Here is a 15,895-nt window from a genome sequence, read left to right on the forward strand (position 1 = left end):
TAAATAATAACACGTCTTTCATAAAACACGTCACTTCTCTGCGCGCGGTAAATATCCCATGTCTTTATTATCTGATCTAAGGGTTGGATGATTTAGAGATCTCCTCAGAACTACGTACCTGGAGCACCAGCAACTCCTCGGTCACCTGCACAAAAAACATAAGTAACATTTGTCAACCACACACATTTCATAGCATTTACCCGAAATAGGATGACACTTGGTTTTAAGGTGCTACTGAGGCAGAGTGACTCCAGGAATATTCCAGAAAGCACCTCACACAATGGCAGTTAGTTACACTATCTAGGCCCTGATTATGAGATAGATGGATTCCCGGAAACTGGAATTGCGTTATTGGCTGGTATCGCCGCATGAAATCCCACCTTCAAAAGTTAGGGCCCTCGGAATTGAGAATAACTATAGGTACACTGCATTACCATGCGGTCCTGAGACTCTTGGACCTTGCGGCAGCCTTTGACACCATCGATCGAGTATCCTTATCGACAGGCTGCCAGAAGCTGGAATCAAAGGAACTGCCTCAACCTAGATCAAAAACTTCAGGTTGAAGTTCCAGCAAGTTATCTCTCTTCTTCCACATTTATCTCAGGCAAGGAACATTCAATACAGAGGTCCCCAATGTTCCGTTCTATCTCCTCTACTGTTCAACACATCTAGTCTTCCTTTCAACCATCTTCTACATCCCCATGGGCACATTTGGTTATGTATGACAAAGACAAGGAAACATCCTTTGGAATCTCCCCTATTTACGTTCCCGCAATAATTCTACCTTCACTTGAGAGCATAGACTATCTGCAATGAAACTGTAGACGTCAACTAACTACCTAAAGATGAAAACAGAACTACTGCTGACCTCCCCACAGATCTCGATTGAGGGTCACCATTGGCCTACTGTCAAGAGTCCTCCTCCATCCCATCATGCAGTGTACACAACCTGGGCATTCGCATTAACACCATCCTAGGATTGGCAACGCATCTCACTGTTTTCACTTGAGTTTTTTTTTTTTCAGTTAAAGACTCTTTGGACCATCTTCCAATACTTTGAGCAAGGCCTGAAAGTGCCCTGATCCAGCCTGGAGTTGACTACGAAAATGCTATTCTTCTTGCTGCCCCAAAATATCTAATCTCTCAAGCTACAATTAATTAAGAGTGCAGTAGTCAGTTTTAGTGGGCTCAAACAATTTGATTCCTTCATACCAGCTCCCAAAACGCTTATTTGAGTCCCTGTTCACAAGTGCAGGCATCCCTTTGAAAGATCTGACTGTAGTTCACAAGGCAATCTATTCTCACACTTTGGAGGTCATTGCTGATACATTTACGAAGTAGTACAAGCCCTCCAGACACCTTGGCTTCGTGAATAATTGGGTTAACTAGTTCCCAAGTCGTGTACTTTGAATTTTGGTCATTGAGCCTTTTCTATTGCTGTGGAAGCATCTTGTAACCATCTACCTCTCTCTCTCTACAGTCAACCCTCCTTGCATCTTTTCAGAAAACCTCTGTAAACGTACTTATTTAACCAATAACTATCCAGTATAATCTCCATTCTTTTCATACACAGTAGAGGCTAGCGCCAAGAAACTTTTTTAGTGAAAGTCACATCTACATATACCCTAACCTTTCTTAACTAAAATACTTGAGAACCTTCTCCGTGCCTCTCATGAAACTACCAAACAAATGGACCCGCGCTATAGAGAAACAAAGCACAATGGTGGTGCAGTGCAACTTAACTCCATATTTAATAAACAGTGGCCTGAATAATGCCCTCTGTCTGGAATCAGAGCTGGACAGCAGCATAGTTCATGGGCACAAGCATCCTTATCAGTTTTACATTTCCTGGGCTCTGCTATTGTGACATTAGCTATTCTCTCATGTTAGAAGTCTCGCAGCGTGACTAGACCAAAACAGTTCCTAATCTATCGAATTTTTAGAGCTAAATAGAGGTCTATCTATATACATCCACTACATTTATAGCTGGCAAGGCGGCCACGAATTGAACACTAGCTAGGCATGCCTTCATTGTTCAAAATTCTTAAAAATAATGATTACACGAAATAGTTTTCAAGTGTGCCCTCACTGCTTCTTTGAAGGCCTCTTGGCCATGGCTCCATGCTACTCTCACCATTAGCGCAGAAGTAGCTTTCCCCAGGAACGCTAATCAAGCCTGAATGGAAGAATTTGCTGTGGAGTTCAGGTCAACAATGACATTAATGTTCCTTTTGCTGCTGCCCTTATGCATTGCCAACCCTTCCAGCCAATGGCCGCCAGGGCGTAAGACTATTGGGTGAGTTGAAACGCCAACCGTGCTCGTCCTTGCATTCTGGAGTTGAGTAATCCAAACGCCTATACACGCTGCACGGTGCTCTGTAGAGCCACTGTCATAGCCTTCCAAGAAAAGCTTCAGCGCCATACAATATAGTTGGCATTAACCTGGACTTAATAACTTTTATAATATCTCAAAGTGAAGGACCAGGTAATTTTTTAGCTAATTTAATATTGACGTTGGTAGGAGATGAATAGCGTGCGTTCAATGCAGCGGGATGATGATGGCATCACCTAGACTTTATAAATCAAAATATGATCAAGTGTCTGTCCCTCAAATGACTGCTGGCCTTCTCTTGACCAATGCCCATAATAGTCGTTTTCTTCTGTATTTACTTCCGGATTATTGGTTGTACAAAAAGTCTGAAGCTGTCTCTGGAGCCCCACTCTGTTCCTATTGGCGGTGATATGGCCATTAGTGCATTACAATATTTCCAAGTCCCGCCCTCCGATTTTGGTGGATGTGCATTTTCTCTGCGCAATACGTGTCCCAGGTATGCCACATATGTGTCGAAAACTCCCAGGTCTAAGTTTAAGATTGCACACCTGGCAGAGATGAGGGTATCACTTAGAAGGGGTCGACACCCAGATCTGATACAGCAGTGGCGTCTTAATAAACCCAAGTGAGATCAGAAGCTTCTGGGGGTTTCCCGGTATGTACCCGGAAGCAAAAGGGCCCAAGGTGATTCTACATAAACATGTTTTCTAACTGAGGCTAAGGGCTCTTATACTGTTACTTTGTAGTGATGCTAAGCCTGCCTCCCACAAGCAAGACATACACAGACGTGTGGTGTCTATGCATTCATTCTTAGTGCACTTCTTTTACATATAAATGTTAGAACGTTACTTTGTACTTGTCTAAGTATTCCATGTATTACATGTTTGGAATGTTTGGGTTAGAGGATGGAATTGCTTCTCTAGCAGTTGGAGCAGTCACCTTGAGCCCTCTACACCTGTATACTTGTATATCCTGTTGGCTGGAATAAACTCCTATCAAAGAGTGAAGATTCCTTGTCTACTTGAATTCCTGCACAACTTTCCCAAGGAGGATACACTTCAAAATTGGCGACGAGGATGGGATGAATAATTTTTTTGCCACGGGTCCTGCCAGTGCAGAATCTGCATCCGGAGTCCAGGGTGATTGGTTAGGTGTGAGTCTTTGGACAGTGCAAAGTTAGCATTTGGTGTAATGACTTTTTCTAGTGCTTAGTCAAACATTAGAGACTCTGCTACACACACAAACTGGCTAGGCCCCAAGAAATAGGACAACAATAGTACACAATGTACAATCCCTTGCCAGGAAGACACATTCATAATGTGGCGGGCACTTGAAATTGGAAACTCACCTTTAGAACCTTCCGTACCCATATCACCTATACAGAAAAAGAGAAAAAACTAGTGAGATATTGCTTCTAGGTTCATGTGGTCTTTGCTTCTGTCATGCTTGGACTACCGCAATTTATTATATCTTGGCCTTTCTGCAACAGCCCTGAGCAGGCTATAGTTGACATAAAATAGTACGGGCAGAGTTCTGATTGGGTTAATCCTCCGCGTTGCACTAATGCAGGTCATCCATCGCCAGTCACTATACTGGCTTAAGCATTCAATGTGTAAGGCTTTATGTATTTTTCACAAAGTCCTCTCAGGTAAAGGACCCTAAGACATTAGATAGCCCAAAATTCCTTATCGCCCGTCTAGTACTCTCCGGTATGCTACAGGACACTTGATTGCGAGCCCTCGAAAGAAAAGGGCCCATATGGGTGCGTGATGCTTTTTTTTAACAATGCCCCAAGCTTTGGAATTAGCTTGCATTGTATATTAGATCCAAGCCCAATTATTTACTATTCATGAAAAAGATGACAAGATGCCCTATTTTGGGTAGTTGTAGCGCTAAATTATTTCATTCAATCATTCATTCACGAGCATTGTGTTGTCTGTCCATGTACTATTTAATACCTCTCCATGAACTCTGTTGTGTTCTTAGCAATCTTTCAATCCATATGAGTATGCTGTTATTTAGGCTATTATTAGAACGAACCATGAAATATACATTAATAGTTTGGAAATGGAATTTGCTTACCTTTCGGCCCAGGTAGCCCTCTCTCACCAATGAAACTGGCTGGAAGGTAAAGTAAAGGAGACATCAGTGCCCACTTTGAGTAGGCTTCTCAGGCCTCCCAAGATGGGAGGCAGTACAGTATGACTACGTCTCAAGGTCATATCCTGCTGATTACTTTATCACATGGAGCTATGTAACAGCAGCATGAAAACAATGTACCGCCTATAGGCTATCCAACATTTAATAATCTGAATCTCATGTGATTTGATTGACATTCTATGATAGTAAGTATGCGTGTTTATATGATGAGGACCTAAAATATAACCTAGACTCTTGACTCACAGAAGACAGATGGACTGAAACATCCTCAGTCTAACATTAATGGTTGACATACAATGTCATGAAAGTACCTGCTTCAAGCTTAGGTGTTCTGCGTGTCACTAGTCATTGGCTAGGAGTTAACATGCTCTGGGCTGCGACTTCAGCCCATCTTAAATACGCCATTTATCAAAGAATGGCCCTTGGTTTGAGGTTTGTAGCCATCAAATCATGAATCTGTAGGTGCCTAAACCTGAGCTATGAGGCCACGGGCACGCATCGGGCTACGGCGGATCTGGTCCTTACCTCGCTCTCTGTCGGACATCATCTTGCTCTTCATGTACTGCCACATCCTGTCCTGCATCTGCTCGTCGAGTTCTCCACCCAAGGCCGAGTTCTGCAGAGTGTTCGATATTGTCTCAGAGGACAGGATGGTTTCCGAGCTTCCCCTACCCGTGAACACGCTGCCAAGCGCTGTTTGCCTGCTGGCGCTGCTTCGTGACGCGCCTTCCAAGGTAGCCACGCGCGACTTCAGGTCCTTCACGTCTTCCGCTGCAACAGACACAGTGAGAATGTTCTTATGTGGAGCATGCACGAGCACATTGTCCTAACATAGTATCCTTTGGGGGAAAGATAGTTTAGCATTCAGAGAGGTCCTAACTCATGCAGCTCGAGAGGCGTCAATTTCCTGTGGATGGAGTGATTGTGCTGCCTTTCACTGCACTTAGAGGAACTTTGTAGAACGTTGAAATCTACTCAACAATGTACCTTCTTTAAGTTTAATAACTATGGGGCACATGCATCAACAATGCCATTTGCGATTCCTTATTAGCGAAAAATAAGGAATCGCTAATAAGGAATAGCAAAAGGCTATGCATGTAGGAATCGCTATTCAAATAGCGATTCCTTAACTTTCCTTAATTGGTACTAGCAAATTGCGAGTAGCAATTAAGGAATGCCATCCCAATCATTCCTATGGGCCTCCAGGCCCATAGGAATGAATTGGAGATTGCATGAGCAAATAGCGAGTACCAGTAGGTTCTCGCAAATTGCTCATGCAATTTCAAGGGTGCAAGGGTGTCAAAATGACACCCTATTGCACCCCTGAAATTGATATGTGCACATATGTTGCACACACACATGCTCTAAGGGCATGTGTGTGCGCAACATGAAACTTTGAAAAATGCACAGAAGTGCATTTTTCAAACTTTTAGCAAATTACCATGCAGTTCATCTTCATGGTAATTTGCTCCCCCTATTAGCGAATTCGCTAATTTTTGAACTTTCATGCATTGCATTTAAGGAATCCCAAATTGAGATTCCTTAAATTAAGGAATCTCAATTTGGGATTCCTTAAATGCTATCGCTATTTAAGGAATCGCTATTTAAGGATTCCTTAAATAGCGATTTTTACTTTTGGGTTGATGCATTGGGATTGGGTATTTTTAACTCAATACCGGGAGCTATTAGTGAATCGGTATTTTACCGACTGGATTTTGGCTTGATGCATGAGGCTGAATGTTTCATTTGCATAAGTATATGTATTTACATATGAATATACAAAAGAATAATATGTTGGTTCAAGTGCTTCTGAAATGTCAACTAATGTCGGCATTCCCTTCACCTGATTTACTCTCATCCTCCCTGCAATACATGGTCACGAATTTCAGGAGTTTTCCCAAATTTTAACACGAGTCCTAAACTTCGGAGATTTGTGAGTCAGCATGTCTGAGATATCTTCCGACTTTGCAGGGTTACTGCAGCGCATTTCTTAATAAATAAAGCAAAAGAAGTCAATTTACCTCAGAGATTCTTTGAGCATCAGCTATGATGCCCTAGCACACACATTAGTCAATATCACCCATTATTTTTAGAAATAGGGGCCCACATGTACTAAAGCTTTTTCCCATAGACACTACATGGGTCAAACCCTTTGATACATCTGGCACAGGTTGTCTAGACCTGACAAATTTGCACCTTTCACACTACCTGGCACACACACGCACAGATTTTGCAGTGGGGCAGAACGCTGTGTGCGGGGCAATTTGTGCACATGCAACACATTTTGTGCTTGTGCAAAGATTCCCCTCATATTTCAGAAGCAGCCTATTAAGTTTAAATCGTTATAAGCAGGCATCCAGCTGTTAGTTTAGCTTAACCAGCGTGGTTACTTGCTCAGTTGTTCATGGATTCAGTTCTAGATAATTTGCAACAATCCATTAGGGCCTAGGAAGGGGCCTGCTTATTTTGATGTTTCCAATAAGTCATAGCTCATCTCTGTGTATATCTTTGCACCAGTCCCAAACGTCCCAAGGGTTTACTCAACCCCCTGTCACTAAATCTGTTATTGAACCGGTAAAATCCGGTGAAGAGCCCACCCTGCCTATATAGTCCCTACTATGTGAAACATACCACCACACAGCATTTGGCCAGTGGTTTAACAAAAGTATACCTGGTTGGGACTGTGAATTGTATCCAGTGTATGTTACTCACCTAAGGACAGGAGTCCCAGAAGCAATCCAAGCAGCATTAACCCCAACAGCAAACCCAAGAGCCACAGCCACCACGGGCAGCAGGTGCCACCGCCGCACCCAGCACCACAGCCACCGCCGCTGTTACTTCCTTTGCCTCCGCCTCCTCCGCCGCCCCCTCCTCCGGCCCATCCTCCTGACGCTGCTTCTGTTTTCGAGCTATCTGCCCTTATCTCTGAAATGGAAAGAAGAACAACAGTGAAGAAGGTTTGTTATGAGCACCACTTCTTGAGTAGTGCTGAGGCCACTAATACAGTCTCAATGGAAAGGAATCGCTGTCACTGGCGTGTAGCAATGGGTCTGAATCCATCCTGCTGAAATGTAGGGATGACTACAAAATGAATACTGTCACTGTTCGAGATTTATGTACATACTGAATTACATTATTGCACAGATATATTACATTACCTTATTACTGATAATTATTAATTCACAGAGATATAATTAAATATATGTATATAAATGTAATCCAATAGCTTTTTGCTTAAGATTACAAATGGAATGGTGATCCTCTTCCAGACACGGGCAAGACCCAATAATACCGAAACATGTCAATGTTGTTAGTTATTGTTGTTCGCAATACACACTGATGCATACTAACATGCCTGGGAGTGGCTGATCATTATGTTTTTGACCTTAATCATAAAAAGTTGGATTCATATATTGGCGTATCAGGGAACCACCTAAAAGCTCTCACTGCTTGAGCATATTGATCTGGATACCAAGGAACCTGGCCTGTTTCAAGTAATCTGTTGTATATTGCACAGCACATAATAAAAATAATACATACATATACAATATTAATTTAGTAAGCTACACACAAGTCGAGATGAAAATACCACTAATATGTCCTACCAAGTAGTATCACAACATAACAGGGTAAGGTGGAACATTAAATTGTAATTAGTGTACCTTTTTAGGAAGGGAACAAAACATGACTTTTTTGAGGAGGAACCTCACTCACTCTCGTGGCATGCCTCGTCATCGGGTCATGGGGAAGACACGATGATGAAGCATACACTAATGACAATTAGTGTCCGTCTTACCCTGTTGTGCAACTTTTAGGAAGCTGAAAGGCTGTGTAAATGGCAGCTGTTGCACTACAATAGAACCACATAACCAGTAGCGGCAGGCAACATTAAAATATGGTGATGCACGATGCCCAAAAAAATCACCATATATGTGTTGCGTTTGCTGGCACGCAGGGTCTGGTTGCGGTCTTGCTCTTCTCCTGGCTCTCGCCTTGGTGGTGACTAGGGCTGGAAAGGGGAGGACTGCCTCCCTTGTGCAAGGGGAAAACAACTAATGGATTGGCTGGAGCAGGCTAACCCAGCGGTCATTTTGAGGCTGGGGGCCTATGGCTGCAATGCCTCAGCTGTTTCCTAGCCCTTGGATTGCAGGCTCTGAAGTGCGCATGTCAGATTGGCCGGCTCTAGACAGCCGGCCAATCTGACATGAACAGGGTTTGAAGTAATAGTGCAATTGCACTAATCAGCCCAGCAGCACAAGTCTGCGACACATGAAAAAATGGTATTTATTACCATTTTATTAATGTGTGTGCCTGCTGCTCGCAGCAGGCAGGGCGACGCTGCTCCGCCATAATGGAGGAGCCCCCGCGGCACATAACGTATAATAATAAGTGACAGGTGTGATAGCACAGTGGGCTAATACTTTTACTGTGTTTCAGCCCTTAGTTATAGATTCGAATTCCTGAAGCCTTTCTTCTTCTCCAAGTCAAAAAACAATGAGTACCATTAAGTTGGGTAATAATAAATATTTGTTATATAGCACCTCGAAACCTCGTAGGGTAAATGGGTGCTTTACAAAAGACACATGTTACACGGATTATTGTTCTACATTCCCTGACTGGCTGGCTATACACCAAAATCTCGAGGCCAAGAATGTAAGAATGTCGACCTACACATATTCACTTGAATTTGGTCAATTAAACCAGATTTACTGTTCTTTTCGTACCATGGCTGGATGTCGTGTCAGGTTTTCATCATCAAAGCACTGCACACTTCTGGTCCGAAGACTGGTCGCCTTTCAAAGGTTTCCTTCCTGTTCTTTTTCTTTTCACTTTAAACATACACTGCTGTATGGCGAGTTTTCTGGGGGCAATGGCCCATACATTCCTGGTCCTATTCAATCCCGGTTCAAACGTCTACCTATTGATGTCATTGAGTTATTGTGCCATGTGAAATAAACCAAAGAAGTAGGTAATCTTTTTTTCCTTGCTGTGGACGTGAGCCGACAGTAGTAAGTTATGCATGTGTAAACTGCGTAGGATTCACCAGTGAATAAGTAATGAAGTGTATAAACGTAAAAATGTGAGATATGTGAGTGATGTCTACTGCAGACACATAGCTTCCAATCAACAAAGTCTCTACAGTCAATTTCTAACTCTGTAATGCTTCTGTGAACATTCATCTATGTCTGTGGGGGAGCGGCCCCCCAGGCCGAGCCCGTCCTGAGGCGAGACCATTGATTGTTCCCTGTAGGTTCTTGATTGTTAAGTTACTCTCTTCATTCTTTTGACACCCATCCTCAAGCACTGTGTGGGGGAATTTAGCGCATTATAAAATAAAAAATACAAATAAAATAAAAACGTAACTTGTGCAGACAGAGTTACACAAATTCATCTGTCTCTCTGAGATTCATCTCAATGAGGATGAATGGTGGTGGACGTGTTTCGTTGAAACTTTTCTGGTCCTATAAATTGGACTGATCATGGTAATATTCGTGGCGCTCGGTAATTCAACCTATCTGGAGACGTTTCATTTGGTAGCAAAGTTTCTTCTCTGACTTGGAGAGGGGTTTTGGCCATGCTTTATAAGGCACCTACAGCCGAAGTCTGACACTTTGAGTTCTCGTTACTACTTTCTACAACTGATTGCGGCCTTCAGAGATCATTTCAAAGATAGCCAGAGTTATCATTGACAAATCAAACTCAAGGGTACTCATTTTATCAACGAGTGATAGAATAAAGGCACAGGAAGTGATGGCATAACTCAGACCTGCAGTTCCTGCATACCGCTGCAGCATGTGCTCAACCGTCTGAGCTATCTAACTGAGGCGCGAAAGAGTATGGCCGTTCTGGCGCGTTATCCATAGTGCAGCTGAATCAGTAGGAAGTGGCAAAGGCAATTTTATTTATTTATTTATTTATTTTTTTTGTTGAAAAACCTTTATTGACATTTCAATCATTAACAAGTATGGGCCTACAACCCCCCGGGGCCGGCCGCTAAGCAATCAGAGCAATAAGAGCAAATGTAAACACAGGCGGCACCTCGGAGAGCAGAATCTTCATTCCAATATAGTCCGGCCAGTAAGCCGCGCAGGTAGGACACCAGGAGAAAAAGGGTTTTTCATTTTATAATGAAACAAGACAGTAGGATCAGGTGCCAAACAATTTCCCAACAGCGATAAGGGGCAAGAATAATAGACGTAAGCAATAAGCAGCAATCTATTGGATCTATGGCGCAGACACGGGAAATTCCGGATGGGGAAGAATATCAGAAACAGTTGCGCCTGCAGGCCCCCGTACCTAACGCCCAGAGAACACCCCGGAAACTGTGGCACACATGAAGAGGCGACGATTCACGACAAAGGAGGTGTACCGCGCTGATCCCAGAAAAGAAAAAACAAGAAGAAGCGGAGAAGAAAAAGGAGGCCATGGAAAAAGAGATAAAGACTAAAGAGTCCCCTCCCCCAACCCCCCACCCTGCACCTCTGCAAATGAGTATGGCCCCTCCCCCCAGCAGTGTGCCTGTCGCCCTGGTACTAGACCCGAAATATAGAAGAAACAGGGAAAAAGGAGTAAGAAAGAACCCCACCAGACGGGGGGGGTGGAGAAAGTATAATAAACTGGAGGAGGGCCTTCAAAACATACCCCCGGCTTCTCCCTCCCGCACGGTGAAGTCTCCCCACAGCAAACAATAAGCAGCACCAAATCGACCATATCAGAAAAGGGGGATGGGGAGCATTATGCACCAACTATGCTAATAACCATGAGAGTACGCAACCATGAGTCCGCCCGTCTACTAGATGACCACCCCCGAAGGATCAGCCTCATCCTTGACCACTCTTTGCAATTCTGCCCATGCCTACCCCTCGACCCAGCACCATGTCCGATGTTACAAGGTAAAGGAGTGTCCAAAAACAACCGGGAAGCGACGCACACAGGTGGGGTGGAAGTCTCTGAGTACCAACACAGTCCGCATCATGGAGGGACATCTTTCCCAGTGCTGCCCCAGGATCTGCACTGCACACAAGGTCCAGGAAGGCTGAATCAGCCAAAGTAGACAAACATTGCTGGAATTGTCCCTGGGTCGCCGGAGGCCGTGCACGGGACAAGGCCACCACCTTCCACTCAGGTCCAATACCTCCGGAACAGATCAAACCCTCAGTTAGCCGATCACACTGTAGCATACTGTCCGGAGTGTCCGGCTGTGCACTAATCGCAGGGGTGGCCGCGACATTATCCTCCTGTGCGCAGTGTGGGAAGCCCCTGTGTACCTGTGGACCAGCATGCCGCCACTGTCCCAACGCTGATGCCACACCATCGAGCTTACTCCCCAAGACCCCGGCGCCACGAGCCAAGGAGAAATGAAGGGCACCAAGGGCCTCTAGGAGGTCGCCGTACCCCAGCACAGCTCTCTGCGATCGCTCCGCCACACTCCCAAAAGTCACACACTCCCAATCCCGCTGCAACCCAGTGGACAGGATGGTAGGCTGCATCGCAACAAGATGGCCGCCGGGAAGGCCCGACTCGTATTGGGGCCGGGACCCAGGGACAAGCGCCTCGAGGTCCACGTCGCTGAAGACAGGGGTCCGGGGGCAGGCACAAATTCAGCCGTTGCGTGGTCACGGGAAACAGTCGTCCCCGCCACGGACCAGCTCCCGCGAAAGTCCGGGAGCAGCCCGCAAGGATCAGGGCGAGCGTGGGGCGGCGTCCGGGCAGCTCACCGTCAAAGGCAGGGGCAAGCACCGAAGAATCGGAGAATTGCACCCCCGGGCACGTCCTCGGTCCACTACGCTCAGCAGTGGGAGCGACTGCGGCGAAATGCAGGCCGAGGGCAGCACCGCTCCGGTGGACCGACTCCACCCAGTCACCACAGGCCGCTGTTGTTAAACTGCCGCCCGGCCAAGGCGTCCACTCGAGGTCCCGGCTCCGGGGCTGCACGGGCCGCAGAGTTCAACTGCAGATTTCTCCGGCGGTACGGCAGCCAGGAACCTCGGAGTCACACGATCGGTTGCCACTCTCATTCACAAACACGATCTCATAGCGCAGACTGAGGATCTCGTGCAGGATATCCGTGCGGGATGCGGAGGTTCACGGAGCCGGGAATCTACGCTGCCGTCCCGGTCGCCATCTTGGCTCCTCCCCGCAAAGGCAATTTTAAATGACATTGTATCAACTTCTTGACATTTCACTGAGTGCCATTACATGTCTTTTGACCCCTATAACTTCACAAGACGTGGATTTGCACAATCTTTGACCCAATAAATCACAGGAAGTGTATAAAAAACTATTATAAGTGGCAAAATAATACCTTGAAATATAAATGCAGCACATATACATACATCTAACAATAGCAGTTAAACGAGAGAGAAGTCACAGGGGAGAGACTCCTGGTGACGCACAAATATAATATCAGCTACTGTGGCACCGAATCAGTGGCTACCAGATCCTTACTGATTCCATGTGGCTAGCCATGCCCAAGCACCTGTATGTCAGCACCCATGGGTGCTAAAGATTCACAGGGCTGTCAAAGATGATGCAAACAGTCTCCATGATTGGGTTCGCTACAGTACAACTAATGTTATCAGTCATTCAACTCCACCCTTCTAGGATGTACTTTCCTTAATATTCCTTATTTTAACATCTGTTGCAAAATATGCAGAGTCTTGACAAGTGAGTCCTATTTCACGTTACAGGGTGTTTCTAAGTGCATAAAGGCCACTCTGAACACAGTGACTTGGTACTGGCCGCGCAGTGCACATGCCATTGAACCCAGGTGACACTCGCTCGATCTGGTAAAGGCTCCGCTGATAAGGACCAAACACTATGGGCCAGATGTACAACCCTTATATTTAGCGCCTTGCAATGTGTGACTCATTGCGAGTCACAAATTGCGAGGTGATAAATGAAATGTACAACAGTGATATTACACTGTTTTGAGATTCCCAATGGGGTCGCAAATTGCAAGGCTCATTAATATTAATGAGCCTCTCGCAAATTGGTGGTAATTTGGGAGTGTTTTGCGACCGCAATTGCGGTCTTACAACATTCACACATTGCATTGCGGATGCAATTAGGAAGGGAACGCCCCTTCCTAATTGTGACTTGGCCAACAGTGATTTTGCATGGGCAAACGGGTTTGCAAACCTGTCTGCGCATGCAAAATCAGGCCTTACATCTGGCCCTTATGCTCTCTGACATATAAGTGCTTAACTCCCGCTTACTGGAAAAAGCAAAATAAGCACAATCCCATCCGAAAGTAAATCAGACCCTGGTCACTCGTGGAACCCTCAAAAGTAAGGGGCTTATTTACAAGCCCTTTGTGCCACCGCTGCATCACTTTTTCCCATATAAAAAGTTACGCACCGGCTTGTAATTGAGCACCTAAGTTAGGAAGATACCAGGACTAATTTAGTGCTGCGAGCCACACCAATGGCGCAAGACAAATGACTCTAACATGCCATACCGAACTGTACCGTACCATATCATACCATACCACACTGTAACATAACACAATGTAACATAACACAGGCTTCAGTGCCACTCACCTGCATAAGTTGCTTTATCTTTCGTAGACACTGCTGTATACCCTGGGGTTAGACAAAAAGAAGAGATTTCTTTAAGGTATGCTCAACTGACTTAAAATAAGCGGGCGAACCAGAAAATTGTCTTTAGAAGACAGTAAGTTCATAAAGTTAAAATAAAGGGGAATCTCAGGAGATTCTGCATGTGACAGCAGTGGGCACTGGGCCCTGATGTGCAAGCTGTACTTTGGTTGCAAACCTTCAGTAAATCAGAGGGTTTGTGACAGGAAGAAAGCCTGTTCCTAAAGTAGGAACACATTTTACGATTCAAAAAACCATTTCCAAACAGCTGGGATTAGAAATTGTTGCTTCGGGCGTCCCTTCCAAATTCCGAATCAGAACCGTATGTGTCGCTGGTTTGCAACCGCAATGCTGGTCGCAACCCTTTATTATTACAAACTTGGAAGTGGGGAAAAAGTTTTCAATTTTGAAATACAATCGCAGGGATGATGATCTGCTGGCCCTTGCAGGCCACCGTCCCTGTGATTCTAGCCACTTATAGGGGGTAGCACATTGTGGCCCTGCCTAATTAATATTCATTAGGCAGGTTGCTCTGGGCCCCCCTCCGACTCCTTATTTTGCAAACTAACCCATTAGTACATAGGTCGTTTCATAAAATTAGATACTGGTTGCAGAGAATCGTGTCGCTATTTGCAATCAATTTCTGTGACCAGCATCTTTGTACATCTGGCCCTTGGAGAGGACAATTCGTACACCATGGTGATTCTTGACTTGTCAGGTGGAAAACGGTGGAACTACCTCGTACGCTGCAGGCTTGACAGGAGGGTTTGAGGATTGAATAGTCTGTCCACCTCAGACCCTGGTGCACTGTGTCTGAGTGAAAGCTTTGTAGCCTGGGCTCCGCTGTCTAGGCCCAACTCGGGACGTTTGCAAAATACATGCACGCGTGCTGTAGAAGAATTGATAGCAATTGCAGATCTCTCCTGCTTTGGGGACAAGATAATGATGCGGCTATGGTAAGATGGCTGACCAGCCACTTATAAACTAATGCCATCTCCCCTACATGGAACAGGACAGGACATGATAACAGTGCGTAGAGGGTGGTTGGGCGCTTGGGCAGTTGTGCTTTCATGGAAGAGTGTGGTATCTTCTCTGTTGTGATTGCGGCATTGCTTGTTGGGGGTGACAACGTGGAACGTTAACTGGCTATGGTGCTTTCCATGCTGCACCATTGTGAAAACAGGAAGCGCTGTTGTGCTTTGTGTAATGGGGCAGGATGGAATGGCCTGCTTATTAACCGCTACACAGTGGGTCAATACTGAACTGGCAGTGCTGTTTTATGTGGTGGGCACTGGTCGGATTATGGTGGTCTAACTACTAGGACATTAGTAAAGCTGAATAAGCCATGTTGCTTTCCATACTGTGACCATATTTACATTGGCCTGTCTTCGGGGCTTCAGTACTGCAGCAATGTGGAAACTGGAATGGAAATGGGGCTCTATATAGTGGTGTACACAATATTTAAATCGTTTCCGTTCAGAACTGGCTCTAAAACGTACTGCATTTTAGTCAATATCTTTGGAAAATTGTGCTATAAAATACATTATTTACAACAATTTTATATTGACGGCAGACCGCCTCCCAAACACCGTGCATGAAGACAACTTCCTGACTATTCTTCGCTCCAATACGGATGCTTTCAGGGCTGTTTGGGTTCTCAATTCCCCCGTTTGAAGCAGACTATTCCCATCGTAACAGAATTGGTGTAAGTCTTTCATGAGAGGAAACCAAGACACAAGAGCCGAGTGTGGCCGGTGAGTGTTTCATGTCAGGTCCATAGAATGATGGGGACAAGTCAAAATGT

At 45.1% G+C, this 15,895-nt stretch overlaps 1 protein-coding gene across 7 annotated transcripts in view; it reads right to left on the minus strand.

Annotated features, from left to right (window-relative positions):
• Positions 1-15,895, minus strand: part of COL17A1 (collagen type XVII alpha 1 chain) — a 197,079-nt gene that overhangs the window by 102,865 nt on the left and 78,319 nt on the right. For all 7 annotated transcript variants that reach the window (XM_085606993.1, XM_085606976.1, XM_085606957.1 and 4 more), the window contains exons 16-21: positions 14,035-14,076; positions 7,205-7,417; positions 5,018-5,263; positions 4,415-4,453; positions 3,681-3,707; positions 119-145 (exon numbers count right to left, since the gene is read on the minus strand). In XM_085606993.1, the coding sequence (XP_085463119.1) occupies positions 119-145; positions 3,681-3,707; positions 4,415-4,453; positions 5,018-5,263; positions 7,205-7,417; positions 14,035-14,076 (594 nt within the window). The remainder of the gene's footprint in view (positions 1-118; positions 146-3,680; positions 3,708-4,414; positions 4,454-5,017; positions 5,264-7,204; positions 7,418-14,034; positions 14,077-15,895) is intronic.

This window comes from Triturus cristatus, chromosome 1_2, assembly GCF_964204655.1.
Source record: "Triturus cristatus chromosome 1_2, aTriCri1.1, whole genome shotgun sequence".
Lineage (NCBI taxonomy): Eukaryota > Metazoa > Chordata > Amphibia > Caudata > Salamandridae > Triturus > Triturus cristatus.